Source organism: Abramis brama (assembly GCF_963993115.1).
Source record: "Abramis brama genome assembly, chromosome: 1".
Lineage (NCBI taxonomy): Eukaryota > Metazoa > Chordata > Actinopteri > Cypriniformes > Leuciscidae > Abramis > Abramis brama.
The window spans coordinates 36,174,934-36,191,740 of NC_139963.1; the positions used below are offsets into that span (position 1 = coordinate 36,174,934).

The 16,807-nt window shown below is 46.0% G+C and overlaps 1 protein-coding gene across 2 annotated transcripts in view; it reads right to left on the reverse strand.

Moving 5' to 3' along the window:
• Positions 1-16,807, reverse strand: part of sdk1a (sidekick cell adhesion molecule 1a) — a 396,478-nt gene that overhangs the window by 80,674 nt on the left and 298,997 nt on the right. For both annotated transcript variants that reach the window (XM_084124950.1, XM_084124951.1), the window contains exons 9-13: positions 16,097-16,291; positions 13,831-13,947; positions 10,715-10,882; positions 1,772-1,874; positions 1,324-1,497 (exon numbers count right to left, since the gene is read on the reverse strand). In XM_084124950.1, the coding sequence (XP_083981076.1) occupies positions 1,324-1,497; positions 1,772-1,874; positions 10,715-10,882; positions 13,831-13,947; positions 16,097-16,291 (757 nt within the window). The remainder of the gene's footprint in view (positions 1-1,323; positions 1,498-1,771; positions 1,875-10,714; positions 10,883-13,830; positions 13,948-16,096; positions 16,292-16,807) is intronic.

Genomic DNA, 16,807 nt, shown 5'->3' on the forward strand with positions numbered 1-16,807 from the left:
TGGAGGGATGCTGTTAAACTGTCAACGAACGGAGGTAAGTTTGCAGTATATATATACACCTCTTACCTTGTTGATTGGGTTGATTAACAGAGTGTGGTCCACTCGTGTCTAATTAGGTTTAATTATCTGAACGTGCTCCTCCCGAACTTTGTTAATAAAACATCATAAAGAGCCAATCACAAATAAGTAAAGTCAGTGCCCTGAGACGTGCGCTTGCGACTGCACATGCACACTGGGTTTACCAATGTAAAATACACACATTTTAAACGATATAAACAAAATTTATGGGACAGTTCATGACAGATTTTTTTTGTCCCAATTCAAGTCACTTTAAAGGTTAGAGCTCTTGAAAGTCGGAAGGATTTTGATTTGGCTGTCAGGTGGTTTTATTGTTGGTTCGCTGGAAGAAAAATCATTCTGAAAGTGAATCCAATTATATTGTTCCTCTGCGTCGTTCTGTTGTGGTGTGGACAGCCCTTTCACACCAAAAATGATAATTACAAGATTATCATCCACACCAACGGACGATAATGTTCTGTTTATGTTCTGTTTATGACAAAAATCCTACAGACCCGTTCACACCATGTACAATAACTATAAAGTTTTAAAAATCATTCTAATAGTGAAGTTCACATCACAACTATATCCATAACACAGAGAAACAGTATTGATAGAATCCCTTTCAGACAGTGTCAGCTAATCAGAATCCAGGAGCATTTAAAGTTGCAGACGATATCATGCAGCTCTTTAAGGTCGGCTGGATTCTGATTGGCTGTCAATATTTTTATTGTTCATCAGCTAAGGAAAAAATAATTCTGAAAGTGATTACAATGATATCGTTCCTCTGTGTCATTATTGATATAGTTGTGTTGTGGACTGCACTATTCTCACAGAATTAGAATGTTTATTTAAACCTTATTGTCCATTGTGTGAACAGGCCTTAAATCTGTAGACTTTTTCTTTCTTTCTTTCTTTCTTTTTCTTTCTTTTTGTCTGTTCAATTGTCCACCAGGTGAAAATCATATACCCGATCACTTAGAGAAGTAATATCACAGCGTTCCTCAACAAGCTTCATGATTTGAGTTATCATTCATGTTTGTAGGAGAAACTGTGTGGGATGAGTTACATGACAAAGTTGAATACTTAGGGTTAGAGGTTTCTGAGAGACAGCATATATTTCTGCTCTTCAGTTACGTCCTCACACTTCAAAGGCAGCTGGTGAAAAATGATGCGCTATGCGCACCTGGAAGGTGACATACATCCATCAGCACAGCGCATTAGTCAGCCTAATGCTCAGAGATGAAGGGAAGCTAAGTCACTCACATGACCTCCAGACGGGCCGCCTTGGAGTCGTTGCCGGCCTGAGAGATGACGTCACAGGTATAGTCCCCGATGTCCCCGGACCAGGTTTGACTGATGTGCAAGGAGCCCTCCTGCAGGCTGATACGCCCCCCTCTGGTCTGGCTCACTAACTCCTCATCCTTTTTCCACACGTACCTGCCAAGTGAAGGAGACGGGGAGCGGAAGAGAACTCTATCACAGTCAAACTGACACAGGGGGAGCGCAGGAAACAGCGCTGGCTCATTACACTGATATCCAGCATATTAGCGCTGAATTAACTGTACAACACTACGGATCATGCTTTGAATCAACTTCAAGGCCTGCGGGCTGACACTTTGAATTAACATTACAATCAAACCGAGTGTGGAGCCCTGGGCTCTGATGTCCAGACAAGAAGAGGAAGCAGCTTGGCTCGTTTGTCATCACTCACCTCACTGCCACGCGCGGGTCGTGTGTGGCGCCACACTCCAAAATGGCCGTGGTCCCTTTGATGACACGTCTGTCCATGGGAGGTCTGGATATGGATGTGCGACCTTGGAGAAAACACAACACTGTTGATTCTGCACGAGTTAAATGTTTCCAAGAACCAAATGGCTACGCTTCATTGAATCACAGCCTCTTCACACGTCAACAGCCAAGCACATTTCCCTCCCGCTGAGACAAAGCCGGGACTTCACATGCTCTGATCAGTGTGTAATATCAAGTCTGGAAGCTGTAGATATCACCTTGCTAAGCTGTACCGAGAAGCTGCTTTTCATGGAACAGTTTATCATGCTCCGCTCTGCTACTTATTTATTAAAGGAAGGAAGTTTAATGCGAGTTCTGCCAATCCAGAATCACACATTTCCACTGAAATAATGGTGGGTATTTGCTGTAACAAAATGTAATAGTATTTCCCCATTAAATTCTGACGTTAGGTCAAAGTTACAGTAGCTTGTGATGGTTAAAAAAAAAAATCTAAGTTGTAATGTGAAGTTAAGGCCTGCACATAAAAAGACAAACAATAAACAATTTAATTTGAATCAACAGTTGTTAATGCATCTGTTCAGACCAACACAACGCTTTGCATGACGTCAATGCAACAGATGCAAAAAAAGGTCAATGCAAAAAAAAAAAAAAACATTATGGAGAGTGGTTCTAATCTCAATTCCATCACACTGCAAAGAAAACGTACTCGGTTACTAACGTAACCTCGGTTCTCTCTAGAAGAGGGAACGAGTACTGCGTTCGTCAGAACGCTGCGGGAAAAGTCTCTTTTCACGAAATACTGAAGCAAAATTATCCTTAATTTTCATATTTGTAAAACGCATTGCGGCAGTGCACAGCCATGGCGAGACGGCTCGCTCACTCATTGGCTGTTCTGCGGCAACTGCATGAGCCTATCGAGCGAGGGCTGATGCAACATCAGACCAATGAGAGCGCTTCGCGCGCTCCTCGTCACATCCCGCCGAAACGGGTGTGGCCATCCCCTATAAAAGGAGCTCGAGTAGGCTGATTCAACTGGTTTTCATCGCCGAAGCGAACCAGAGCGAACCGCGCGCACGGCAGGGAACGCAGTACTCGTTCCCTCTTCTAGAGAGAACCGAGGTTACGTTAGTAACCGAGTACGTTCTCTTACGAGAGTTCTCTCGTACTGCGTTCGTCAGAACGCTGCGGGAACCACTTGTAAGACGCCGTGCGTGCTGGGATGAGAAAACACCGACCACTGGAAGCTAGTCCAGGTATACAGTGCATAATCACCCGGTAGACTCGGAGAGTCTGGAGGGGGGGGGGGACAACCACCCTCAGATAGCTGCGTCCTAAGACGCGATATAACATCACATAGGCAGGGGGAGACCTGGCTAATGTGGGAAATGTGGGTCTTACGCAAATTTGCCCAGATATATGCGCCCTTAGGCGTGAAACAGCACCACATAGGCAGGGGAAAAACCTGGCTGATGTGGGAGATGTGGCTGATGTGGGAATGTGGGACTTACACACTTTCGCCCAAATAGGTGCGTTCTAGACGCGATATAACATCACATAGGCAGGAGGGAGCCTGGCTAATGTGGGAAAAAGAAACATGGGTCTTACACAATTCTGCCCAGAAAACTTCGGCGGCGCTGTGCGTCTGCGATATCAGCGCCGTGTTTAGACAGCTGACTCGAATACACCGAAAAACTTGGCTTGCAAGTGCGGTGAAGTCTTCGGTGGCGTTGTGCGCCTGCGAAATCAGTGTCGTGGTAGACAGCTGATTCGGCTAAACCGAAAACAACCTGGCCTGCAAGGCGGGAACTTCTAGGTTGTAGAACCTTATGAATGTAGACGGCGAGGCCCAGCCCGCCGCCGTACATATTTCCTGTAAGGAAATCCCGCTAGACCAGGCCCACGATGAGGCAACGCCTCTCGTGGAATGCGCTCTAATGCCCAACGGGCACTGAAGGCCCTTGGTAGTATAAGCCATTGTTATGGCGTCAACCACCCACCTGGACAGGCTCTGTTTCGAAACAGCCGTTCCCTTGGAACGTCCACTGAACGAGACAAAGAGCTGCTCCGTCTGTCTGAAGGCAGCGGAGCGGGACACATAAGCTCTTAAAGCCCTAACGGGGCAAAGACAGCTCGAGTCCCCTTCCTCGTTTGATCCCGGCAGGGCAGACAGGGAAATAACCTGAGCCCTAAACGGAGTGTTGAGGGATTTCGGCACGTAGCCGTGCTTAGGTTTGAGTATGACTTTGGAGTCATTGGGCCCAAACTCCAAGCACGTTGGACTCACAGAGAGCGCGTGCAGATCGCCTATGCGCTTCACCGAAGCGAGGGCCATCAAAAACACCGTTTTGAAAGACAGATGTTTGAGGCTGACAGATTGGATAGGCTCAAAGGGAGGACCTTTCATGGCTGCCAAGACCGTAGAAAGGTCCCACACCGGGACTGAGGGAGGTCTGGGGGGATTCAGCCTCCTAGCTCCCCTGAGGAAGCGGATGACTAAATCGTTCCTTCCCAGTGACTGGCCTGGCGTTGCTGTCGAGCACGCTGCGATAGCCGCCACATAGACTTTGAGCGTGGAAGGGGATCTGCCCTTGTCCAACAGCTCTTGTAGGAAGGAGAGAACCTCCGTCACCTCACAATCGAGGGGTGACAAGCCCCGAGCTATACACCAGCTGGAGAAAACCGACCACTTCGAGGCATAAAGCCGCCTGGTGGAAGGCGCTCTAGCCTGAGTGATGGTGTTCAGCACTCCATCCGTGAGACTAACGGGTAACCGTTGAGCGTCCACGCATGAAGGGACCACAGCTCTGGGTGTGGGTGCCAAATCGAGCCCCTGGCCTGCGAGAGGAGATCTCTCCTCAATGGCACTGGCCATGGAGCGGAGTCTGCTAACTGCATCAGGACTGGAAACCAGGCTTGGTTGTCCCAGAACGGAGCTATAAGCAGTACTGGGCATTTCACTTCCCTGACTCGCTCCAGCACCTGAGGTAGGAGGGAGACTGGGGGAAACGCGTATAGCGGGCAGTGCGGCCACTTGTGGGACAGCGCGCTGTCTTTCTTTGAAAAGAACACGGGGCAATGAGCGTTTTCTGGGGACGCGAATAGGTCCACCTCCGCCCTGCCGAATCTCTGCCACAACAGCCGGACTGTTTGTGGGTGTAGAGACCATTCGCCCGTGGGAACATTGTTCCTGGACAGCCTGTCTGGACCCAGGTTGAGTGTCCCGGGCACATGCACCGCTCTCAGCGAGCTCAGGTTGCGCTGAGCCCATATTAGGAGGCGCTCGGCCAGCCTGTAAAGGGATCTGGATCCGAGACCGCCCTGGCGATTTATGTAGGACACCACGGCCGTGTTGTCCGAGCGGACTACGACGTGTTGGTCCTTGATGTGGGGACAAAAGCGCGTCAGCGCGTTGTGAACTGCCAGCATTTCCAGGCAGTTGATATGATGGAGCTTTTCTCGTTCTGACCAAAGGCCAAAGAACGGCCTGCCCTCGAGCAGCGCTCCCCATCCCGAGGTGGATGCGTCCGTAGACACCACTTTCACTCTCGAGGAAGTCCCCAGGCTTACACCTGAACGGTACCAATCGCCCGCCGCCCATGGTCTCAGGGCTGCTGCGCAGTCTTGATCGACTTTGAGGCGCAATCGGCTGAGTGCCCACGCTCCGCGTGGCACTCGCGCTTTCAACCAGAACTGCAGAGGGCGCATGCGAAGCAGGCCCAGCTGGAGAACTGATGACGCTGAGGCCATGAGGCCCAGCATCCTCTGAAACCGTTTGAGCGGGATGATCGCACCGCAGCGGAAGGACCTCGCTGCGTGCTGTATGCGCAGCGCGCGCTGTTGCGACAGCCGCGCCGTCATAGAACGAGAGTCCAGAACGATGCCCAGAAACGATATAGTTTGGCTGGGGTTCAGGGAGCTCTTCGTCCAATTGATCGTGATACCAAGATTCTCGAGGTGATCGAGTAACATGGTTCTGTGCTCCACGAGCTGAGATCGTGATTGAGCTATGATCAGCCAGTCGTCCAAATAGTTCAGCACTCGCATGCCCCTGAGTCTGAGGGGAGCGAGCGCTGCGTCCATGCACTTCGTAAATGTACGGGGTGCCAGGGACAAGCCGAATGGCAGGACTGTATACTGGTATGCCCGACCCTCGAAGGCGAATCTCAAGAATCGCCTGTGGCGTGACGCTATCTGTATTTGGAAATACGCGTCCTTTAGATCTATCGACATAAACCAGTCTTCTCGGCGAATATGCGCGAGGATTTTGCTGGTCGTGAGCATTTTGAAACTGCGTTTCACTAAAGCTCTGTTTAGTCGTCTTAGATCTAGTATGGGTCTGATACCACCGTCCTTTTTGGGGACTAGGAAGTATCTGCTGTATAGCCCCCCTTCGCTTTGAGCTTGGGATACATGTTGTATCGCCCCTTTGCTCAACAGTTTTGATATTTCGGTGCGAAGTAGGTGTGCTACTTCTGAATTCACCGTAGTTTCGACGCGCGCTGTGAAGCGTGGAGGGCGCCGACAAAACTGTAGCGAGAAGCCTCTCTTTATAATGTCTAGCACCCAGTCCGAAACCCCTGGAAGCGCGGCCCATGCGTCTGCATGGCCGGCTAGGGGTTGGATGCGAAGCGCGCTCTGTTCGCTGTGCGACGGCGGCGCTTCGGGGTGCGCTAGCGTAGGCGTTACGCCTGTGACATTTGAGGCGGGGAGCGCGCTTAATACAGCGGGCAAAACGCTCATCCTCGACCTCGCTACAGTGTTTATCTGAACGAGGGAGGTCTGAGAAGGTCTCATGGGACTCATGCAGCCTACAAGTGAACGTGGGCGGGGACCGGGCACGTTTACTGCTTTGGCCGCGCTGTCTGCTTGAACAGAGCGGGCGCGCACAGGTCCCGTTTTTACAGGGAGCCTGTGGCTTGCCAGACATAGTGTTTGTGGGCACTGGGAAGTGGGCACTTTGACTATGTTTGGGGCGCGATCGAACTGCGTCGATCTTATGAGTACGGGCCCTGTGTGCAGGGCTGTGCTTGTGTGTAGGGATGGGCACAGAGAAGTGGGCATCAACACTACATTTATAGCACCATCGGCCTTGGCCGGGACACCAGAAAATACACTCTTTTCGGGATTTATCTGGGTAGCCGTAAAAACGGCTTTTGTGTGCAGGCAAGCGGGCAGCTGTGCGGGCTTGTGCTCTGCTGAGAACGCTGAAGCAGTCGCAATTCCTGGGACTGAGACAGCGGTGCGCTTTGGTGAGGGCCCGGTCGCAACGGGGCTTACACACCTGCGCTTTCCTAGGCGTGCTAGGATTTCTTTGGGGCTTCCGGCTTCAACACAACCCTTGGTCGCGGCCCGCGGTGAGTGGGGCGGCGGCTGGTAGAGCGAGAGCGAGGGCGTGAGCTGCGCTGCTGTCGCTGTGAGGGGGCGGCCGGTGGCTGAGGCTGTGAGCTCCGAGGGGCCTGTTTCTCACGGCCCGCTGCAGAACTGGGGCGTTTGGGCAGGAAGTGCTTGAACGCCTGTGACGCTTTCTGGGCTTCGGAAAATCTCTCCACGAACTCGGAGAGAGAAGATCCAAAGAGGCCAGCGGAGGATAGCGGGGCGTCGAGGAACGCGTTGCGCTCTGCATCAGCCATCTCCGTGAGCGTCAGCCACAAATGCCTCTCGGCTACGGTAGCGGAAGCCATACAGCGTCCCATGGCTTGTGCTGCAGCCTTGGTAGCGCGGAGGGAGAGATCCGACGCGCTTCTCAGGTCCGTGATGCAGATAGCTTCAGGTCCTATCTCGTCCAGTTTGCGGAGGAGATCGCCTTGGAAAACCTGAAGCGTGGCCATGGTGTGCAGAGCCGATGCCGCCTGCCCAGCGGCGGAGAAGATCCGCGCGAGCAGCGACGACGTCATGCGGCAGGCTTTCGACGGCAGCACTGGCTTAGTCCGCCGTCCAGCAGAGGGCGGGCAAAGGTGGGCTGCTATCGCCTGTTCCACCGGCGGCAGAGTGAGGTAGCCTCGGTCCTGAGCATTATCCAGGGAGGAAAATGCTGGGGATACAGACGAACGTGTTCGTGCAGAAAAGGGAGCGTTCCAGGCCTTCGCCACTTCTTCATGAAGCTCAGGAAGAAACGGAGCGGGCTTAGACACAGGAGAAGTGCGCTCACCAGGGAGGAAGCTACCATCAAGCCGGGTGCGCGAGGGGAGTTCCGGTGCAGACCACTCGAGGCCGAGGCTCGCCGCGGCCAGCGCGAGTACTCGCATGAGCTCCCTCTCGATGCTAGCTCTAGCCGACGGCTTTCGGGCAGGAGGCGTGAGATCCGCAGAGCTCGCCCAGTCCTCACTGCCTGAAGCTAGCAGAGAGCAGGAATCCTTTTCGACCGACTCGACTTCAGAAACAACTTCCTCAGATGAAGCGGCGGCAGACTGCGGGCGCTGAGCATCGGGAAGTGCATCGGGGGAAGCCGGCGAAGCTGGCGGGCGAGCCGGCGAGCTTTGTCGGGAAGAGGTGGGTTCCGGGGCCCGCTGCGAGCGGCGCTTCTACGGCGCGGCACCGCGGCGGGGGGCGCAGGCTCGGAGAACTGTGCCAGGCGAGTCCGCAGAGTCGCCATCGGCAAAAGCTCGCAGTGAGGGCAGCCGCCGTCAGCGAGCGCGAGCGCTGCGTGATCTTCGCCCAGACAGGAGACGCAAATAACGTGGCGGTCTCCCTCGGTGAGCGGGGCTCGGCACGAGCCACAGGATGGCATCTTGAAAAAGACGCGGCTCTTTTAGGGGTGAGTGTTCGGAGAACACTGCACACACACACACAGAACAGAGCAGGTAAAGGATATGAAGCGCCGGAAAGCGCAGCAGGTACGGCAGTAGAAGGCGGCGAAGGCCAGCGGCTTCAAGGGCTCGTCCCGCTGAAAAGCTTGCCTCGACGACGCTTGCTTCTTCCGTGATCCAGCGATGCGTGAGCTTCGCTGAAGAGATGAAAATCAGTTGAATCAGCCTACTCGAGCTCCTTTTATAGGGGATGGCCACACCCGTTTCGGCGGGATGTGACGAGGAGCGCGCGAAGCGCTCTCATTGGTCTGATGTTGCATCAGCCCTCGCTCGATAGGCTCATGCAGTTGCCGCAGAACAGCCAATGAGTGAGCGAGCCGTCTCGCCATGGCTGTGCACTGCCGCAATGCGTTTTACAAATATGAAAATTAAGGATAATTTTGCTTCAGTATTTCGTGAAAAGAGACTTTTCCCGCAGCGTTCTGACGAACGCAGTACGAGAGAACTCTCGTAAGAGAACTGGAAAATCAATAAAATTTGCTCTTTTTGTTCAAATGCAGAGCCGCTGCTGTACCATAAAGCTACTGTTGCTCCAATAGAATAGTATGTCCGAATACTATTTGAAAAACAGTATGTGAAAAGTCCCCGGATGACCTACTGTCACCATTATGTTCTGTTATTTGACTTTCAGTTTGTTTTCATTTCTCACTTGTGTTTCCCTGTCTGTTTCCCACCACTAATCTGTTACCATGGACACTGATCACCTTCCTCACAGCTGCCTGTCGTTAGCATTAATCATCACTGTGTATTTAAGTTCTGCCTGTCTTAAGTTCAGTGTCCGGTATTGTTTGTCAATGTCTCACCCGATTGCCTGTTCCTGAGTTTGTATTATTAAAGCGTTTGAAATCATCTTCATCTTCATCTTCTTCATTGCGACGAGCCCTGACACCTACTACTTCCGCCAAGATTCTGAAGTGCGCATTCGCTGGATACTTTACTATCCCAGAGGCCACGGGAGGGGATTTATGAATGGCAGTGAAGTTACGTAAGTGATGCCGGTGGGTCTTGTGACAGTAACAACATGGCGGATGTAGTACATCCGAATTTTATTCATACTACCCATATTCATTCTAGGTAGAACCTGCTCTTTAACGGTTGCAAAGTAAATTCGAATTCAAATGTACAGCACTGCTTTGTGTGAGGAAACAAGTTATTTCTGCTTTCTACAAAGCACCATCTAGTGTCAGAAGTGAAATTGCATTTTCATTCAGCCCGTCTGCCATTGTTATGCATTGGTCTGAATAGACGATCTGCATGAGAAAATTGGGTCATATTTTTTTTGTGCGAAACATTCGCGTTGATGTGAACAGGCCTTTATTTTCGAGCTACAGTCTTTATCTGTCTGTCCAAGTATAAACGACACAATGCATTACAGAATATTTGCGCAACTTATGTGAATAGATGCAGGTCGAAACTGACCTACAACCCACTTTTCTAGATGTGCAAGTCTGACTGTGCAAAAATCAAATGATTTCAGTCTAACAAAAGTGTTTCCATATTTAAGTCCAAATTAAATTAAATTTGAAAAAAAAAAAAAAATGGACGAAAATGCAAACTAGGACTCACAAAGAATCTTGCAAAGAATTGTAAGAATTATATCTCTTTTAAAAGGCACCTAATTTCATAAATGAAAGGAACTGTCTTTATCACAAAATACACATTTTGTTCAAGAAATGTTTTGATACATTGCATTTTGTTTTCATATTAATGACAAAATCAAATACTACATTCACAAAATTAATATTTCATTCATGACATGAATTTTGTGATCCAGTTCGAACCTTTCCGTCACAAAATTAGGCAGGTCCAGGCTAAGACTGGCCATCGGGAGCACCGGGAAAAATCCCGGTGGCCTAGTGACTGGTTTAACCTACTCCCACCTTCATTTACATTCATTCCATCTTTTTTGACTAAACTCAAAATTCCAAGATATAAACTCTGATGTGCAAAAAATAAAGTCAGAACTGTAAGACAAGTTTAATTTATTCTAATTTTATTTCATTCTTCCATAGTGACATCATCTTTCCTCTTTCAAGTCAGTGAAAAAGCAGATTCTGAAAGATGTTCACAAATGTGTTCTGATTAAGTGTTTCTCTTACTCCATACGGTGAGGGAGGCGCTGGCGTTGATCGCTCCCTCTGAGTTAGTGGCGTAGCAGGTGTACATGCCCGTGTCCTGCATCACCACCGGTTGAACCTGCAGACCGCCGGACTCCAGCAGGGTGAAACGTGGAATCTGCATCGAACCGCTGGCGAGGATCTGAGTATCTGTTGTGCATACACACACACACACACACAACAACAAACAAACCAGTTAGAGCTCAATATCTTGCTTCTGCTTCCATATAAGGAATTAATAGAGCATCACTATGCATGGTGTTGGAGCTCGGGATGATTTTATTACAAGCTTAAAGTTTTCCCAGAGGAAAAACCGCCTGCAGAGCTCTCTACCTTGTTAGGGGCCACTATTATATATGCCGCTTCATAATTGGGAATGCTATGGAAACGACCTCATGAATATAGTCAAAACAGTTGTAGAATTTGATGGTAGTTTTTTTTTTTTACTCTTGCATGAAATTATATTTTGTGTTGTCAATCGGATACAACAAAGACATCTTAATGGCTTCCTGTGAAGCACACAACTTCATACATCAATTGATGGCTCTGCCGCAGGAACAAAGCAGCGAGAATGCCAGCGATATATAGTACTAGTAAACATAACAAAACAGCTAGGCTAAGATGCACCCATGTTAATACTGACATTACATTGTTGCTCTGTTCCAAAGCCTAGCTGGCTGCCTATGAAGACAACATTTTAAGGCAGAATAGGTGTTATCAATGTGAAGACTGTTACAAAAAGTGAGCAATTTAATTCTGAAGCCTCCTAATAAACCTAATTTTGACTGAAATCTAAAGCAGTGTCCAAAACCCAGAATGCATTGTGACAACCACAGGGACAAAAAAATTAATCCAAGACAGCAGATGAGTTGAATGAAATTGTTGTTATAGATAAACTTATATTTCATTAGTACAATGTATTGATAAGGTAAGTGTACTTAAAAATGCATTGTTTCACCTAATGTTTGTGGGTGCTACGTATTTTTATGTTACATCAAACTCAGTTGCGAGCCAAGTCTCTTGTACAAAAGCTGCGTACAGAGTTTCTGCCTATTTTGGCTCTAAATTGTTTGGATTCAAGACTGAATGGTTAAAGTCCCCCTGTACTTAATATTTTTATCCCTTGAAACCCATCTTTGATCACCAAAATTCCATATTTGATTTTTTTTTTTTTTTCTGTGGGAAAAAATATTCATGCCTTAAAATAGCTTGAATGTAACTCTACACCCTTGCTTCGTTTAGTTTACGTGGACCCATGAATATGCTAATTAGTCTTTGAATTAGTCTAATTAGACTTTTGAACTTTACTGTATTAAACGCTGCACGATGGCAAGTGGAAATACAATTTTAATTCAGCCATACAGGTGCTGGTCATATAATTAGAATATCATCAAAAAGTTGATTTATTTCAGTAATTCCATTAAAAAAGTGAAACTTGTATATTATATAGACTCATTACATGCAAAGTGAGATATCTCAAGCCTTTATTTGTTATAATTTTAATGATTATAGCTTACAGCTTGTGAAAACCACAAAATCAAAATCTCAGAAAATTCGAATATTACATTAAATCACACAGTAATTACACAGTAATCCCATGGTCATTGAACCAGGTTTTGGTTATTTTGGCAGTGTGGGCAGGTGCAAATCCTGCTGGAAAATGAAGTCAGCATCTCCATAAAGCTTGTCTGCTGAAGGAAGCATGAAGTGCTCAGAAAATGTCCTGGTAGACGGCTGTGTTGAGTGGACAGCACAGTGGACCAACACCAGCCGATGACATGGCTCCCCAAACCAACACAGACTGTGGAAACTTCACACTGGACTTTAAGCATCTTGGATTGTGTGCCTCTCCATTCTTCCTCCAGACTCTGGGACCTTGGTTTCCAAATGAGATGCAAAATTTGCTCTCATCAGAAAAGAGGACTTTGGTCCACTGTGCTTTATTAAATCCAAGTCAACGCAGCCGTCTACCAGGACATTTTCAGAGCACTTCATGCTTCCTTCATTTTCCAGCAGGATTTGCACCTGCCCACACTGCCAAAAGAACCAAAACCTGGTTCAATGACCATGGGATTACTGTGTAATTACTGTGTGATTTCATGTAATATTCTAATTTTCTGAGATTTTGATTTTGTGGTTTTCACAAGCTGTAAGCTATAATCATCAAAATTATAACAAATAAAGGCTTGAGATATCTCACTTTGCATGTAATGAGTCTATATAATATACAAGTTTCACTATTTTAACGGAATTACTGAAATAAATCAACTTTTTGATGATATTCTAATTATATGACCAGCACCTGTATATGTTTGGAACAGAAACTGATTCAGAAGAAGTACAAGAGTGAACTATACAGGCTTGTATACAAGTCGTATCAGAATGGTAATGCGTTTTAAGTATCGCTCTCTTCAACGTCGGACACATAAAGGTCATTAATATGATTAGCCTTTTGCATGACTACGTTATCAAACAGCTAATAATGTGTTACTAATGTTCCATCTCAGAGTCAGACAGCTGCCTTCGAACAGTCAGTATCCTTAGAAACACTTTGAACAACTTAGAACGTCAGTGGAGAAAAGCATATAGTTCATCATAACATCATAATATACATCATATACATAATTCACATGCTACATAGCTAAATGTACCCGATTTTTCATATCAACAGAAAAATATACCGGGATAACCTGGCTTCTCTTGAGACTCCTATGCTTCAGAGAGGTGATAGTTAATGATATGCTAAAGCCCGCCGGCAGGTTGACGTGATTGGTTACAAGATAGTTTGTGACGTCAGAAACACTGGTAATTTCAAACCGTGTTTTTGAGACTGTCTTTTCTTTACTGCAGTTTTGAGCAGAAAATACTCCGCAATGGTGTTGCCTTAAAGCATATTAAAAACACCACATAAGACATATAAACAACATTAAAAACATGATTTTCACCACAGGGGGTCTTTAAGATACTCCACTGTAGGCTGTAGGCAGGAAGGCAACTCCCCAGGTTTGAAACAGAGCTCAGATGTGATTTAAGCCTCATTCATTAATGAATTCAAATGTTAAATGCTCAAATCAAACATCACATTGAACTAGCATTACCTCTCTTCCAGATGATGGCTGCTTTAGGGGCACCAGATACCTGACAGGTGAACGTAGCCACCGCTCCGTCTGTGACAGTGATATCGACCGGTGCCGCGGTGAAGTCAGGAGCCATACCTGCAGAACACACTCACATTTTTAATCAGGACGAGAAAACGCCACATCCGTTCAAAAACCCCACATTCACGCTTAATGCAGTCCACCCACACACCCCCACAGGAACACGCAAATTATTACAGGAGGCCAAACAACAGCCAGTAAACTGTATTCAAACAATGTTATGTCCATCAAAACACTATTGAGGCTTTTTATTGCGATCTGGGACATGTCTGCAAATTCGTGTTTCAAATCGGAGAGAGTAAACAACTGGCATGAATCTAATTACACTTTTCTGATTGGGTGCACAATGTGGAGTTGCAAGGTCATTTTTAATAGGCAGAGATGTCTAAATGAAAAGGTATTTCCATTTGGAAAAGTAAAGCGCATTGCTGCTTGAGAGCAAATGATCACTGTTTGGATGCATTGTTGAATATGTGCCATATTCATTTGGAACAGTCGAGACAGGAATATAAAATACATCACAGCTTGGTTTCCAATTCCTTTACATAATTGTTTATCACATGAATACTGATGCAACGGTAGGGCATGGCAGTATAACCAAAATCTAATATTATGCTATAAATCAGTCTTTTTTTATTACAGTAACAGTAACAATCTAGTAATTTTTAGTAGTAATTTTTACAACTATATCTTTATCGTTATACTGTAGCTATAAAGATAACGATAGAGATATAGTCTTAGAAATCTTAATATAAAAGAATAGCATACTGAATGTGTCCACACAACAACTATAACGATAAACGGCACAGAGAAAAAATATCCTTGGAATCACTTTCAAAACGTTTTTTTCCCCCCAGCTGATAAATGATAAAAACATTGACCAATCATTCCATTCCATTCCAAATCCATTCCGCAAACCTTAGAATAGAGCATTATCGTTTGTTGGTGTGGACGCTAATATAGTCATTGTTATGGTTATCTTTATAGTTATCATTCTTGGTGTGAAGGTGCCTTTACTTGTGACACATAGCAAAGTCTTGATTTATTTAGGTTTAGGACACATCTTGTATTTACACATTACTCGCATATGTAAAATAAACCTCAATATCTCTCAAATTCATGTATTCTAAAGGTATGCCAGTGCTATCTTTCCTAGAGCACTTAAACTGTACATCCTGACACAATGTTCCACACTTAAAAATCAGAGTTAGTATGTCATTGAAAATCAACATGCTCAAATATGCTCTGATGTTTTGTATGATGACCCCATCTCTCTAGGGAGATAAAGGCCTGGTAAGTAATTATGGACCACACTAACATTCATCCACTGTATTTGTCCTTGATCACTTTCGGATGAAACAGATCTATACAGGAATAATAAAGCCTGCGGAAGAACGAACACAGCTTTGACTGAATTGCCGGTCAATGAGCGAGTCTAGATATGCACAATCAATATGCAAGAACAGATCTTCAGCTATTCAGAGCAGCATTTTTTTTATACCTCCTTACTTTTTTGAGGGCTGAAATGAATAGCTTATCTGTATTAAAGGCTCCTTATTCTACAATTTTGTACCATTTTATTTATTTATTTTTAACTCTGAAGTTCACCTTGTTAGTGAACGTGTTATGCTCTAAAACAGTATTAGTTTTACATTTTTACAAGGACATTGTAAAACTTTTTAAAAAATGAAATAATGTTATTTTTAATGAACAAGCTCCATTCCCCAAAATATTCTGCACAATCACGGACAATTGAATGATTCAAAGGTCAATGCGGCTGGAAGTTAAAATCATTACGGCAATCTACATGCAGTAAATATGTGCAGTCGGGGCGCTGGTAATTATCTGTGTGATGAGAGTGCTCCTCTGAGGGGGTCTTAATGTCCTCATGTACAGATCGGGGCTTTGTCCTGACAAACACTACGATGTAATCAACTCCAGACAGGCCTCTCCACAGGGAGTTGCACTGTTGCATCTCTTACAGAAAGGAGTGAGAATCACATGTCCGTAGATTAGGAACAACACATCTGTCACGCCGGGGAACTGCTTTACAACGGCTGAAAGGTGCACTTTACAGCTGGTCACATCTAATACCCTTGGCAACGTCTTGATTGTTTGTGTGTCAGTAATTAATAACAGTAAGTCTGGAAAATGTGTGATAAATAAAGCATGACGCCCCCCTGCCCGCCTTTGGGGTCAGACTCACTCGTGACATCTAGGTAAGTGTGGACCTGAGCCTCTCCGGCCGAGTTCCTGGCAAAGCACTGGAAGATTCCGGCATCGCTGGGCTGTACCTTCCTGACCTGAAGGCCCATGCTGGAGATGACCCTGTAGCGAGGGTTGTTGAGTTTACTGAGGGGAACAGCATCTTTATACCACTCCAGCTTGGGCATGGGCACCCCTGTGAGTTAAAAATACAACATGATGGGTCATGATGAAGATCAGATGAAGGTAGCAATTGAACAGTTGGGTTCAGAAGGTTAGAAATTAAATTATAAATGTAACCAAGATTAAATATTTTATACTAAAAAGCTTATTAAACATTTTAAAAGCTTTAAAAATGGGATGGAACTATATAGAAAGCTTTAAAAAAAAAAACAGAAAAAAATAGTTGTACTAGAAAACCTTTGAGGGTGTTGAAGAAAAAGGACAATATCATTAATGCGAATAAAATGTTTGATCAGAGCAACTGAAGAAAAAACTCTCAATTTACTGCTAAAGACTTGCAAGATGACCTGTTGAAAGGAGGAAACAACATTTCAGTTTAGAGTATAAGAAAAACACAAGACAAGCATGACCTTGTTGGCACATCTTGCCGAATGCCACTCTTGACCAAGAAGAGCATAAAAGGCCGACTTGAATATTCTAAAATTCACTTGGATAGACCTGTGGAATTCTGGAAGAATGTTTTATGGAG